The sequence below is a fragment of the Mustelus asterias genome, chromosome 12 (genome assembly GCF_964213995.1).
Source record: "Mustelus asterias chromosome 12, sMusAst1.hap1.1, whole genome shotgun sequence".
In the NCBI taxonomy this organism is placed as follows: domain Eukaryota; kingdom Metazoa; phylum Chordata; class Chondrichthyes; order Carcharhiniformes; family Triakidae; genus Mustelus; species Mustelus asterias.
The window spans coordinates 107,852,139-107,865,241 of NC_135812.1; the positions used below are offsets into that span (position 1 = coordinate 107,852,139).

Sequence of the window (13,103 nt, forward strand, 5' to 3'; positions counted from 1 at the left end):
ACACCCTCGCTGCACCCTCGTCACACACTCCACACCCTCGTCACACTCCACACCCTCGCTGCACCCTCGCCACACACTCCACACCCTCATCACACACTCCACACCCTCATCACACACTCCACTCCCTCGTCACACACTCCACACCCTTGCTGCACCCTCATCACACACTCCACACCCTCGTCACACACTCCACACCCTCGCTGCACCCTCGCCACACACTCCACACCCTCGTCACACTCCACACCCTCGCTGCACCCTCGCCACACACTCCACACCCTCGCCACACACTCCACACCCTCACTGCACCCTCGTCACACTCCACACCCTCGCTGCACCCTCGCCACACACTCCACACCCTCGCCACACACTCCACACCCTCATCACACACTCCACACCCTCATCACACACTCCACACCCTTGCCACACTCCACACCCTCGCTGCACCCTTGCCACACACTCCACACCCTCGCTGCACCCTCATCACACACTCCACACCCTCATCACACACTCCACACCCTCGCCACACACTCCACACCCTCGCTGCACCCTCGCCACACACTCCACACCCTCGCCACACACTCCACACCCTCACTGCACCCTCGTCACACTCCACACCCTCGCTGCACCCTCGCCACACACTCCACACCCTCGCCACACACTCCACACCCTCATCACACACTCCACACCCTCATCACACACTCCACACCCTTGCCACACTCCACACCCTCGCTGCACCCTTGCCACACACTCCACACCCTCGCTGCACCCTCATCACACACTCCACACCCTCATCACACACTCCACACCCTCGCCACACACTCCACACCCTCGCTGCACCCTCGCCACACACTCCACACCCTCGCTGCACCCTCGTCACACACTCCACACCCTCATCACACACTCCACACCCTCGCCACACACTCCACACCCTCGCCACACTCCACACCCTCGGCACACACTCCACACCCTCGCCACACACTCCACACCCTCGCCACACTCCACACCCTCGGCACACACTCCACACCCTCGGCACACACTCCATGTTAGAATGAAACCTGTGACAACTTTGTATTGGATGTAATGTGACCAATGGGAACAAGGTGGAAGGGTCAGCTGACCCAGTAAACCATGGAATCAATTACATAGTCAGCTGACCAGCTGATTCACTATAAATAAGAAACTATGTAGAATTGTGGGGAGCTTGGAGTGGCCCAGGGTGAGGCCCCAAGTTTGGAGTAATGATGTTTCTTTATTGAACCCTTTCTTTGATTTATAAGTTGGAAGTAAGTTTTGTTGTATTTTCGTTATCTGCATTTTTGAGGAGTTCCTTCTGAAGAAACACTCCACACCCTTGTCACACACTTCATATCTTCACCCCCCTCTCAATGCTGCTACCTACCCATCATCTCAGGTTGAACCAGATTGTTTATAACTTTGCTATTCGATTTCACCCCAAGTTGAGCTTGCAGGCCTATGACTCTCACTTGTTTACCATGACCCTGCCTCCTACCTAACTCAGCCCATCTGCTGCATAAGCTCCTCATGCTTTTGGCACTATTTAATGATCTATTTTCCAAGAAGATTTAAATGTTTAAGTTGCAATAAACTACGTCTCTTGAATTAAAGAAAGATCTTCTATTTATATCGTGTCTTTCATGACCTCAAGAAGTCTCAAAGTGTTTTATAGCCAATTAAGTGCTTTTGAAGTGTAGTCATCCTTGTAATGAACAGGATAAAAGTTACAAAATCTTATTGATTGCATTCAGTTAGTCTGTCAATTTTTGAAAGAATGTTACACAGAATTAAAGAGGATTGCTGCTTGGAAAACAGCCCTTTGGTTCTACAGGCTGGGAAGTGGGAGAGATCCTAAAGATTGTAGCGGGAAGCATCGGGAGGGAAGCCTTATGTGTCCTCACTGCTGCCAGGTATTATCAGAGAGGGAATGGGGTGGCTTACGGTGGCCAATTAAACTAATTAATTGGATTTAAATCAGTGATTTTACAGCCTTGCTGGCATTTTGCTGTTGTTGTAATGGACTCCCGTTTCAGCATCACCAAGGCAGCCTTCCAGCAGCTGCCAGAGCGTGAGGGGGTCTGGGATGGCTTATTTCCCGCCTCAGGGACCCACGGGCGGCAATGGACATCCCCATGGCTCCCACACTGCGACTGGAGGGCTCACCCCTCTAATCACTCAGATCTACCTGCCTGCCCGGTCCAGGGACAAAATTGCTTTTCCTGCTAGCCCCTCAGAAGCCCCTCCATATGGAGGACCTCTTTCCATCCCCTTACAGCTTCAGTAGCCACCGCCTCTATCAATGGAATTCAGAAGAATGAGGGAGATCTTATAGAAACATATAAGATTATGAAGGGAATAGATAAGATAGAAGCAGGGAGGTTGTTTCCACCGGCAGATAAAACCAAAACTAGAGGCCATGGCCTCAAAATACGGGGGAGCAGATTTAGGATTGAGTTGAGGAGGAACTTCTTCACACAAAGGGCTGTGAATCTGTGGCATTCCCTGCCCAGTTGAGGCTACCTCATTGAATGTTTTTAAGGCAAGGTTAGATACATTTTTGAACAGTAAAGGAATTAAGGGTTACGGTGAGTGGGCGAGTAAGTGGAGCTGAGTCCACGAAAAGATCAGCCATGATCTTATTGAATGGCGGAGCAGGCTCGAGGGGCCAGATGGCCTACTCCTGCTCCTAGTTCTTATGTTCTTCTGGTTCCTCCAGTTTGTGTTGGGGTTCACTAGAACATTGCGAAAGGCTGAGGATGGACATGTGGACAGGAAAACAGGGTGGTGTGTTGAAGTAGCAAGAAACAGGAAGGTCTGGGTTCTGCTTGCAGACAGACCGAAGGTGTTCAGCAAAGTGGTCACCCAGTCCATGTTTGGTCTCTCGGATGCAGAGTAGATGGCATTGGGAGCCGTGTATACAATAGACCAGATTGAAGAAGGTGCATGTGAAGCACTGCTTCACCTGAAAAGAGTGTTTGGGCCCTGGGACAGTGAGCAGGGAGAAGGTGAAGGGGTAAGAGTTGCACCTTCTACAATTGCGTGGGAAGGTGCCGTGGGCAGGGGGTGAGGTGTTGGTTATGGTGGAGGAGTGGACCAGGATGTCCCAGAAGGAATGCTGACAGGGGGAGTGTGGGGAAGAAGTGTTGAGTAGTGGTATCATGCTGGAGTTGGTGGAAATGGCAGAGGACGATTCTTTGAATGCGGAGGCTGGTGGGGTGAAAAGGGGGACCCTATACTGGTTCTGGGAGGGAGGGGGGGATGAGAGCAGAGGCACGGGTGATGGGTCAGGCACGGGTGATGGGTCAGACACGGTTGACAGCCCTGTCAACCACAGTGAGTAGGAAGCCATGATTAAGGAAGAAGGGCGACATGTCAGCAGCGCCATTTTGGAAAGTGGCATCATCAGAACAGATGCAAAGGAGCTGAGAGAGTGGGATGGAATCCTTACGGGACACGGCACCTGGAGAGCTGTAGGCAAGGCAGCTGTGGGAGTCGGTGGGCTCGTAACCGATAATGGATACTCAATAGTTTATTTAAACCTATATAATACCAGTGACAAAGGTGAATGGGCGAACAGGTTTAATGTCGATGTCTGCAGCCTCAGAGCACTGGGATCAGCTCCAGATTGTTAGCCAGGTGCCTGTTTACATATTCCAGCATGAAATCTTCTGGATTGTTAATTGTCTATGGTTGGACTGAAACTTGCGTAAGTGATAGCTCCGGAATGTGCATCATTCGGCGATGCAGAGTATTTGTAGCATTCAAAAATATGTATGCTGTTTTCTAGCAATGCCGGTAAGCTAATAACCCCGGCTCCTCCATCACCAGTAAATATCTTCCCCGCTCCCCCGCTACTCCACACCAGCCCCCAGCCCACACTGCTGAAAATAAACTGATAGTTTATCCTGCTCCTACAAAGAAGTTAACATTACAGTGTGCACTGTCAGATGTGAGAATAAGTGAATACATTCCTTAATATGCACTATGTTTTGAAATTGTATGATTCATTGGCAACACAACATGCTGTCAGATGTCGGCTTCCTTGATTTAGTGAATTTAGAGCTCACACAGTTTATAAAAAGCAATGTTGACATTGAGTTACATATGAGCCATAGGGTAGCAGATGTTGGTGAACTGCCAGGTTTTCCCTGGTGACTACTGCATATGTACAAGATTCGACACCGTGATGCACATCAACTGTACAATACCAGATGGGAGTGAATTGTTAGTTATTGTCTCGGGTGTTGGATGCAGATCGGGACAGAAGGTTTTTTTTCCATTTTCTCAAATGTAAGGTGTTTGGAAATGTGAGGGGTGGGTTGGTAGGTTGGGGGGGGGGAGCGAGGCGGGGGGAGGGGGGGTGGGTGTGATAGTTTGAATGCAGCGGGATGGAGCATTGATTCAATGTTGACTTTGTTCATTCCCTGTCAATCAGCTGAGTTAATCAGCGATAGTGTGCCACTCTAAGGGGGCATGAAGGGGGTACTAAGTGGTCCCTGACATGAAGACATCTCTGTTAAAGCTAATGAAGTGTATTTGAAGTGAGTAAGCTGTCCTCAATGGGCCGAATGGCCTCTTTCTGCACTGTAGGATTCTATGATTCATTGTAAGTGTAAGGGGCACAGCAGCCAATTTACTCACAGCAGGGCTCCACCAACAGCAATAGACTAAACTGGAGAAAGCTGTTTCCATTGGCAGAAAGGATGATAACCAGAGGGTTGTCACAGATTTAAGGTGATTGACAAAGAAAACCAAAGGCCACATGAAGAACAGTTGTATTACTCAACAAGTGGTTAAGGTTTAGATGCACCACTTGGTAGGGTGGTGGAAACAGATTCAATAGTGGCTTTCAAAGCCATTTGAAGAAATACTTGAAGGAGAAGAAGTTGCACAAATATTGGGAATGATCCAGAGAAAGGACAAACTGGATCGCTCTACAAAAGAGGCAGCACAGACGCAATTGCCCAAATGCCCCCTTAGTGCTGTGCCATTTTGTGATCCTCTGTAATGAGCAGATAATCTGATCCACTGATGTTGGTTTAGGGATAAACATTGGTCAGGGTCACTGAAGAGTATTCCTTTGTTCTTCTTCAAAAAGAGCATTGGGATCTTTTCTGTCCACCTGAGGGGAAGACTCTTACGGTCGTTCATGCCAGCGGGATTTTCTGGTCCACTGCAGTGAATGGACATTTGGCTGGGCACCAAATTCTCCGTCCTCACTGCAGGGGGAGCAGGGTGGGAAGGCCAGTAAGATCGCGCCCTCCCTCTCAAAGCACTCTGTCCATAGTACACTGCAAGTGTCAGCCTGGATTATGGGCTCAAGCCTCATTCTGACTCAGAGGAGACATTGCTACCCACTGAACCACAGTGATATTTAAATGTGTCATTTCAACACAGTGATTTTAGATGCTGTGCAGCCTCCCTCCTGGTCCCTGCTGATGTCTAGCGGAGCAGCAGAAGATAAAAACTAGTTTTCGCCCTCAATTTTGTTTTTTCAAATTCTCACCTGGAGCAGATCTATTGTCATTGAATTATTGCACGATTTATATCAGCTCATTTTTGCACTTGCGTCTGAAATTTATTTACAGTTCGTATTGGAAATAAATTGGGCATGAAAAGCAGCATTAAAAACAAAAGCTTTCCAGCTTAATAAAAACTCTGTAATTTCTGTGTCATTTGTGCCGAATCAAATCTATCCCCGACTCAATTTCATACAAAATGCTTTGGACTTAATCCTGCATCCTACGGGTTGTTGCAGGGGGAGTGAAGCCTCCGGAAAGAAATTACTAATGCAGCGTGCAAATTAAATTTTAAACATATGAGGAATAACAGAAATGATTCTGGTACATTAGCTTGAAACGGAGGTGGTTTGACGGGACTGGGTCATACCTTTCCACATGTGCCAGCTCTCCCAAGCGAGCCAAAGAGCGGTGCGCACTCCTGGTTCCACTGTAATATTGAGGAGATCAAGTGGAAAGCAGTGTTTTTTCTAATGAATCTAGTATAAACTGGCCTGGGGGAAAGAGTTCATTTCAATGGCATTGTATCTTGTTTAATGAAATGATGGTTTTTACATCAGTTGTGATTACCCCAAGAACACTGTGGAGTATTTGCTGCTCCATACACAGTGTCGTGGATTTCCAATGCAGGATGACAGCGTTGGCCAAGCGTTGGGCTGGAGTTTGAAACACTTCTTCTCATTGCCTGGGGAAAAGCTGTTTATGATTATGGAAAACCAGAAATGTTCAGAAAGCGTAGGACCTGAAACCCCCTTTGCTAATTTAAAAAGCAGCATTTCGCCACTTCTTGGTCCTGTTTGGTTCATGCTAACATTTATAATGACAGGAAATTCAGCTCCCGAAATGAATTAGGATGGAAAGTATTGCATGGTATAATAAATAAATAAATATAATAATAAATATAATTTATAATATTAAATCCAGCGACCTCCTGGAAGACAAGTTCCATTACTACACGAAAATATCCACAGCACTGCCCCCGCTCACCGTGTTGCTGCTGCTCTCCCGGGTCTGCAACAAATAGTGATTTGATTTGATTTATTGTTGTCACATGTGTTAACATACAGTGAAAAGTATTGTTTCTTGCGCACTAAGCATGCTAGACAATGCATACCATTCATAGAGAAGGAAATGAGAGAATGGAGAATGTAGTGTTACAGTCATCGCTAGGGTGTAGAGAAAGATCGACTTAATGCGAGGTAGGTCCATTCAGAAGTCTGATGGCAGCAGGGAAGAAGCTGTTCTTGAGTCGGTTGGTACGTGATCTCAGACTTTTGTATCTTTTTCCCAACAGAAGAAGGTGGAAGAGAGAATGACCGGGGTGCGTGGGGGTCCTTAATTATGCTGGCTGCTTTGCCGAGGCAGCGGGAAGTGTAGGCAGAGTCAATGGATGGGAGGCTGGTTTGCATGATGGATTGGGCTACATCCACGACCTTTTGTAGTTCCTTGTGATCTTGGTCAGAACAGGAGCCATACCAAGCTGTGACACAACCAAAAAGAATGCTTTCTATGGTGCATCGGTAAAAGTTGATGAGGGATGTAGCTGACATGCAAAATTTCCTTAGTCTTCTGAGAAAGAATTTCTCAGAAGATTATGAAAAATGTGGTTTCCACATTATTCCCATTCCCTCTTTGGGGTTGTTAACAGTAGATATGAAAGTATGTGAAAATAAGATAATGTCAGTGGAATTATCAAGTTCATAAATCATTTCCATCTCTTGTTCATTCAATTTTGAAAAAAAACCTTTTTTATTCAATCATGGGACATGGGCATCGCTGGCTGGCCAGTATTTATTGCCCATCCCTAGTTGCCCTTGAGAAGGTGGTGGTGAGCTGCCTTCTTGAATCGCTGCAGTCCATGTGCTGTGGGTTGACCCACAATACCATTAGGGATGGAATTCCAGGATTTTAACCCAGCAACCGTGAAGGAACGGTGATATATTTCCAAGTCAGGATGGTAGTGCTTCCATGTATCTGTTGCCCTTGTCCTTCTTGATGGAAGTGGTCGTGGGTTGCTGTATACTTGCTGTATTTCTCAGTTGAAAAATAATAGGTGCTTGTTATTTCAATAGTTGTTTGTTGCCATTAGCCTGAAGTTATCGTTATAGTATTAAAACTGTTTTACTGCTTCCACAACCTATCATTATCACAGTAGGGGGTTTGCAAGTTCACAGTTTGATTGACCGTTCCTAAGTGGTAATGGAGTGATTAAATATCTTTGAGATGGGGTTATGAATACAAATGTTTGTTTCTATCTGGGATTAAGTACCTGAAGGGGTTCAGATGTATTGAATGGAGTTTATCAATCAGAGCATTTTTAATGTAGGAAGTCTTTAATAGATACTTAACACTTTATTTCATTTTAGCACGGTTTTTAAGGTCTGCCCATGGTGTAATCTGGGTGACCTGGCATGGAGGAGGTAAGGCACTAAGTTTGCACTGGCCATTCCAAAGAACCATGAGAATAGGAGTCATGAGCTGGCACTAAATTGGTATAGGTCTTTTAAGTGGCCCATGGAGATTAGGTAGAGGTGAATATGTTGGCATGGAAGGTAAGAGGAGGATGGGGGCATGAAGTAGTATGAATTGGCATGGATGGGGCATAGGACATATGTAAAGAGTGAGCGCTAAAGAGCCTTACTGCCTTTATTATAACCGGAACCTGAGCATTGAGCTGGGCCTCTTAAACAGCATGCCCCAGCATTTGGGCAGCCCCTGTGGTTGCCTCCAAACTGTTTCCAGGAACAGTGGGTCTGACTCCAGTCAGCACCTGCTCTCCCTGGAATGAAAATCCGGCCATTCCGTGAAGTTCCTCTCAAGTTGGGTTCTTTGTGCACCCATCTTGGGAGTGAACATTTGAGTCCATATTTGGAATATCCTGGAGAACATTATCTGCCCTACTTCCAAAGAACATCAATGCCTTTGAGAGGATTCGGGGAAGAGTGGGTGATAAGGATGAATCAGTCCTGGGAAGAGAGTCACAGAACTTAACTTCCTTTTGTCAACACTAAAAAGGATGAAGAAGAAACTGAACCATATTTTTAACAGGATGAGAGCCATATCTGATGTAAGCGTAAGCAACTTATAGAACTTACAAAGGCCACAGATTTGAATTTAACAAATCTAATGTACAGCTAGATATTGGAAGATGTTACCCTTCACTGTATTCTGTGGATATATCGCCAAGCTTGTTGAATATAGAGAATCCCGACCAGTACCTAATTGGGGATAGTGCTGAAGGTTACATAGGGATAAGTGTGGCCTAAGCTAGTAAACCCTTGGGAAGTATTGGTTATTGGGCAACAGCCCGGGGCGGACTGATGACAATATGAGGGTGAGAGTGAATGTTATGAAGTTTTGCCTGATGATTGTTTTTATACTCAGAGAGTACTTATGCACAAATTCCCCTGGGGACATTACATGAATAGGGAAGGAGTGGGAGAGAGATTACACAACCGTGTACATTATACATGGTAGGGGGATGAAATATCTTTGATATGCCAAACGGCCTCCCATTTCCATGCTTGGTTTCTTAATTTAGGACATTTGTTATGGCGGAATTGCAACATTATTCATTCAGATCTGTCACAAGTGCTGCCTGCAGTCTTTTGAAAGCATTGATGAAGGCACTGCCTGAGGCCGGTGGAGTAAGTGTCTGTCTTTAGCTCTCAGTGCTGCTCAATACAAAGTTATTTTATCCTCGCTTCTGTTGAGTTGTGCCAGTAATACCCTGAAAGGCATTCCGTTTACTTGTGCTGTGCAGTATTGATGGAACCTGTAACACTGGCAGGGTTGCAGGTTTATCGAAGGCGCTGCCTTAGGCTTCCGAGATTGTATTCTCATCAGAAACATAGAAACAAATTGAATGCACAGATTGCTTCATATCCCAAAATAGTGCCACACGCTGGGATTTCCAAATGCTGTTGCATTAGTGCCAGCACACAGCATTTTGAAATTTATAAACTGTTTAATAATTCCTCTGGTTATTTCTCATGAAAAATTAGACTACAACATTTTTATTCCCGATTTCATCAGATTGATCTGGCTTTTGTCAAATTCTTTCTCATTGTTGGAGTAGAGTGGGCCTGAGGGGAGTGGGCCAGAGGAGACATCTGGAGGGCAAAATTCACCTGCATCGAGGCACTCAGAACGGCAGCCCGCTGCCCCCACCTCGAACTTCAGTAATATCAGTGAAGAACACCATGGGTCACTCAGGCTACGGCCAGCGGTGTTACCTGCCCTCCGCAACCCCCTGGCCCCCCCCCCTCTCCCCCCCAACCCCAGGGATACATGCAGGTCTGCCTACCACCACAGCCCCAGATCTTCAATAGGATAAGCCTAATTGGATGTGGCACCAAAAATAATGTTTTGTTTCATCAGGTTTAGAGTTGGTTTCCCTCCATGACTCCAGCTTATGCAGTGATAAGTCTCGAGCTGTAAGGTTCCAGTTTCAATCTCAAGGCTGTTCTAAGTTAGTTGATCAGAGCTTGAAAGGGCAGAAGGGGCACAGCAATTACCCGATGAGTCTGATTTAGGCCGGAGATAAATTAGGCTGCATTTTTTATCTTGATTGTTATCCAGGAACTCCAACTGGAACTGAATGTGTGAATGCTGGATGTGACAGATCACCTTCGACTACACCTTCCTTTACCTTGCTGGTGATTAGAGTAGACTGATGGGGCAGTAACTGACCATGTAGGATTTGTCCAGCTTTTTGTGACAGGACATACCTGGGCAATTTTCCACATTGCCAGGTAGATGCCAGTGTTGCAGCTGTATGGATTGGTTCAGGCTGCAGGTGGTTCTGGAACACAAGACTTCAGTATTGCCAGAATGTTGTTAGGGCCCATAGCCTTTGCAATATCCAGAGCCTTCAGCTATTTCTTGACATCACCTGATGCAGACCCCCGTGCATGAGGAGCACAGAGGGAAAGAACAAGGAGCAGAAAGGCCACAAAGGCAACTTCTTCAGCACAAGCTGTACCCCAAAGAATGAGCTACCTTAAAATGTCAGAGCGTTACTGTGGCAGGAGCCTTTACCTTTCCAGGCAAGTAATTTTTACCTGTGGTTTACCTCAGGCCTTGCAGGTTTTGTGAGCATACCCTGCCAATAGTTGTCAGAGTCACTTTTTAATTTCTTCACTTTGGGACCATTGCAAGGATCGACAGTGGACCTTGGTGACGTTTTTCAGGCAACAGCACATCATTGCATAAGGAAAGTCAGTAGGGATGCCCTGTTTAAGAGAGTTGGGGAGTGCATGGTGTTTAACAGATTGGGCAACGCAACCAAAGAGGACAGTGGAAGCTAGCCACTTGACTAGTATCTACTTTCTTTAGTTGATATTGAAATGTTCAATTGGATTCACTTGGTTGTCCATTTGTACATTTATTTCTTGTACATCACAGACTACGACGAGGCGGTCATGTTCTCTATGAGAACAGCCCTTATCATGATACCAATAGTTTCCATATAGTTATATGAAGGGTTCTTTGATCTAGTATCAGTTTGCTTCTTGTCACATTGGGTACTTGCATAGATGGTACTGAAGGAAAATAAATTGCCATCTAATCATAGCTTCCCTAATCTCCTCAGTTTGATGCTTGGAAATGAACAGATGCATTCACTGCACAGACGTTGCAGGAGAAGCTGACTGCCATTATGTGTGCATTCATCTGAGGTTCAATCAGAGAGTCATAGGATGACATTCAGCCCATTGATCCTGTGCTGGCTCTTTCAAAGAGCAAGTCAGTTAGTCCCAATTCACTGCTCTTTCCACATACCTCTGCACCTATTTGCCCTTCCCTACAGATATTACTGAAGGAGAATAATTAAGGTAAAGATTAAACATGGGGGAAAAAGCAAATCTCTGTAAGAATTTAACTATTTGAACTATTTCTATTTCTAGGCACAATAATTTATCTTTTTTGTTTAAGCATTTAGTGTTGCTGAAGGTAATGTTGAATGCATGTGAGGAAATGTCTCCCTTTGTAAACTGAGTGATGTTTGGTTATTCTCTCCCTTACCCCTTTGGTCAATGCCTTGAAGTGAAGTGCCATTAGATATTGATGACAGATGCATGGAGCTTACAGATTAATAAAAGCACAAAGGAACATTCGAAAATCTTCAAGTAATTGAGAATTGTCTTTTAAATACAAATAAGGCAGGCACGGCAAAGAAGGAGATAAACACTTGGGAGCACACCCCTGCAAAAGCAAGCTCACATCAATAGCTTTGTTATCAGATCAGATAAGTGAGAAGAGGCAGTTACTGTCTGCTTTGTTGCAACACTGTTCATCCATGTTCAATATCATTAAGCTGGGCAGGAGTCCTCCGGGTTAGCTCCTGTGTCAATAAAGGTGTGCTCATAGAGATTGAAACAGTGGAGAAGGAGAGGAGGCGGCATAATGCTGTTGTCCCAGGAGTCTTTTATTATCTAGTTTTTGATTGATTCTGTGGTTCCCACCTTTACTCTCCTAGAATGGATGCTGCTATTAGTTGTTTGCATTTTCGAGCCATTATTTTTTCTTGCTTGATTAATGTAACTCTAGCTGACATATTGTGACGATGAAAATAATTCACTCATTTGAAGCTCAGGGGTATTTCCACTGAGTCAATTGGACCTTCAGATTAGGGACTTGGATGTTTAGAATTGGAAAGCTTAACATCTTTTCCCATTTCCTCCTCCTTTCCTGAGTCTCAGCCTTGGAGAATTTACAGCACAGAAACAGGCTATTTGTCTCAACAAGCCCATGCTGGTATTGGTGCTCCACACAAGCCTCTTCCCATCTTACACCATCTCACCCCATCAACATATTCTTCCATTCACCCTCATATGTTTATCCAGCTTCTCCTTAAATACAGCGATGCTATTCGCCTCAACCACTCCCTGTGAGAGCTGAGCTCACGACTCCATATCTTCTATGTTACCAAAATCACCTCCTCCCATTGTTAGTCACAACATGGGAATTTATCGTACTGATAAAGGCAAAGAAATTGACGAACAGATAAAGACCAGTTGGTCCATGAAGCCTGTGCCATACAGTCACAATGCAACTTTACACATGACCCCCGTGGCCCTCCACCGAACGACAACTGCCATTTCCTGGGAGAGGTAAAAGGACAGCGAGTAAAATAACTCTAGGCCAATGGCAGACGTAGGGGAGATTTTGGGAAATTCCTCCCCTATCCCTGAAAGTGATGAGTGACAGGGAGACATGTCACCCAATGGCCCACCTACCTTTCGTATGCTGTGGCATCACCCATAGTTGTGAGTGTGCGCAGCTCTGTTTAGAATGCAGAACAGAGGGTTGCTGGTTGCCAGAGGTAACATTGGAATAGTGGAGTCAAATGCTATAATAAATGAGGAGAATTGAACCATTTAGAAAGATCCATCGCTGAAAATTATTTGAAACTATGTTTGCAGTTGCATTGCGATTCCCAGTTTGACCTTTTGGATTTCTTGTTCTGTCTTTTTCCCAGACACTCAGCCATTTCAATAAAGTTTTATCTTTAATAGGTAACTGCAGCTGTAGCTATAAGTGCGAGGTAGCACACAGTTTATTTAGTTG

At 45.4% G+C, this 13,103-nt stretch overlaps 1 protein-coding gene across 1 annotated transcript in view; it reads left to right on the forward strand.

The window, feature by feature from the left end:
* The first annotated feature begins 12,494 nt into the window (after positions 1-12,494).
* LOC144502068 (ran GTPase-activating protein 1-like) overlaps positions 12,495-13,103 on the forward strand; it is a 590,984-nt gene continuing 590,375 nt past the window's right edge. The window contains exon 1 of the mRNA XM_078226075.1: positions 12,495-12,646. Coding sequence (XP_078082201.1) covers positions 12,495-12,646 — 152 coding nt within the window. The remainder of the gene's footprint in view (positions 12,647-13,103) is intronic.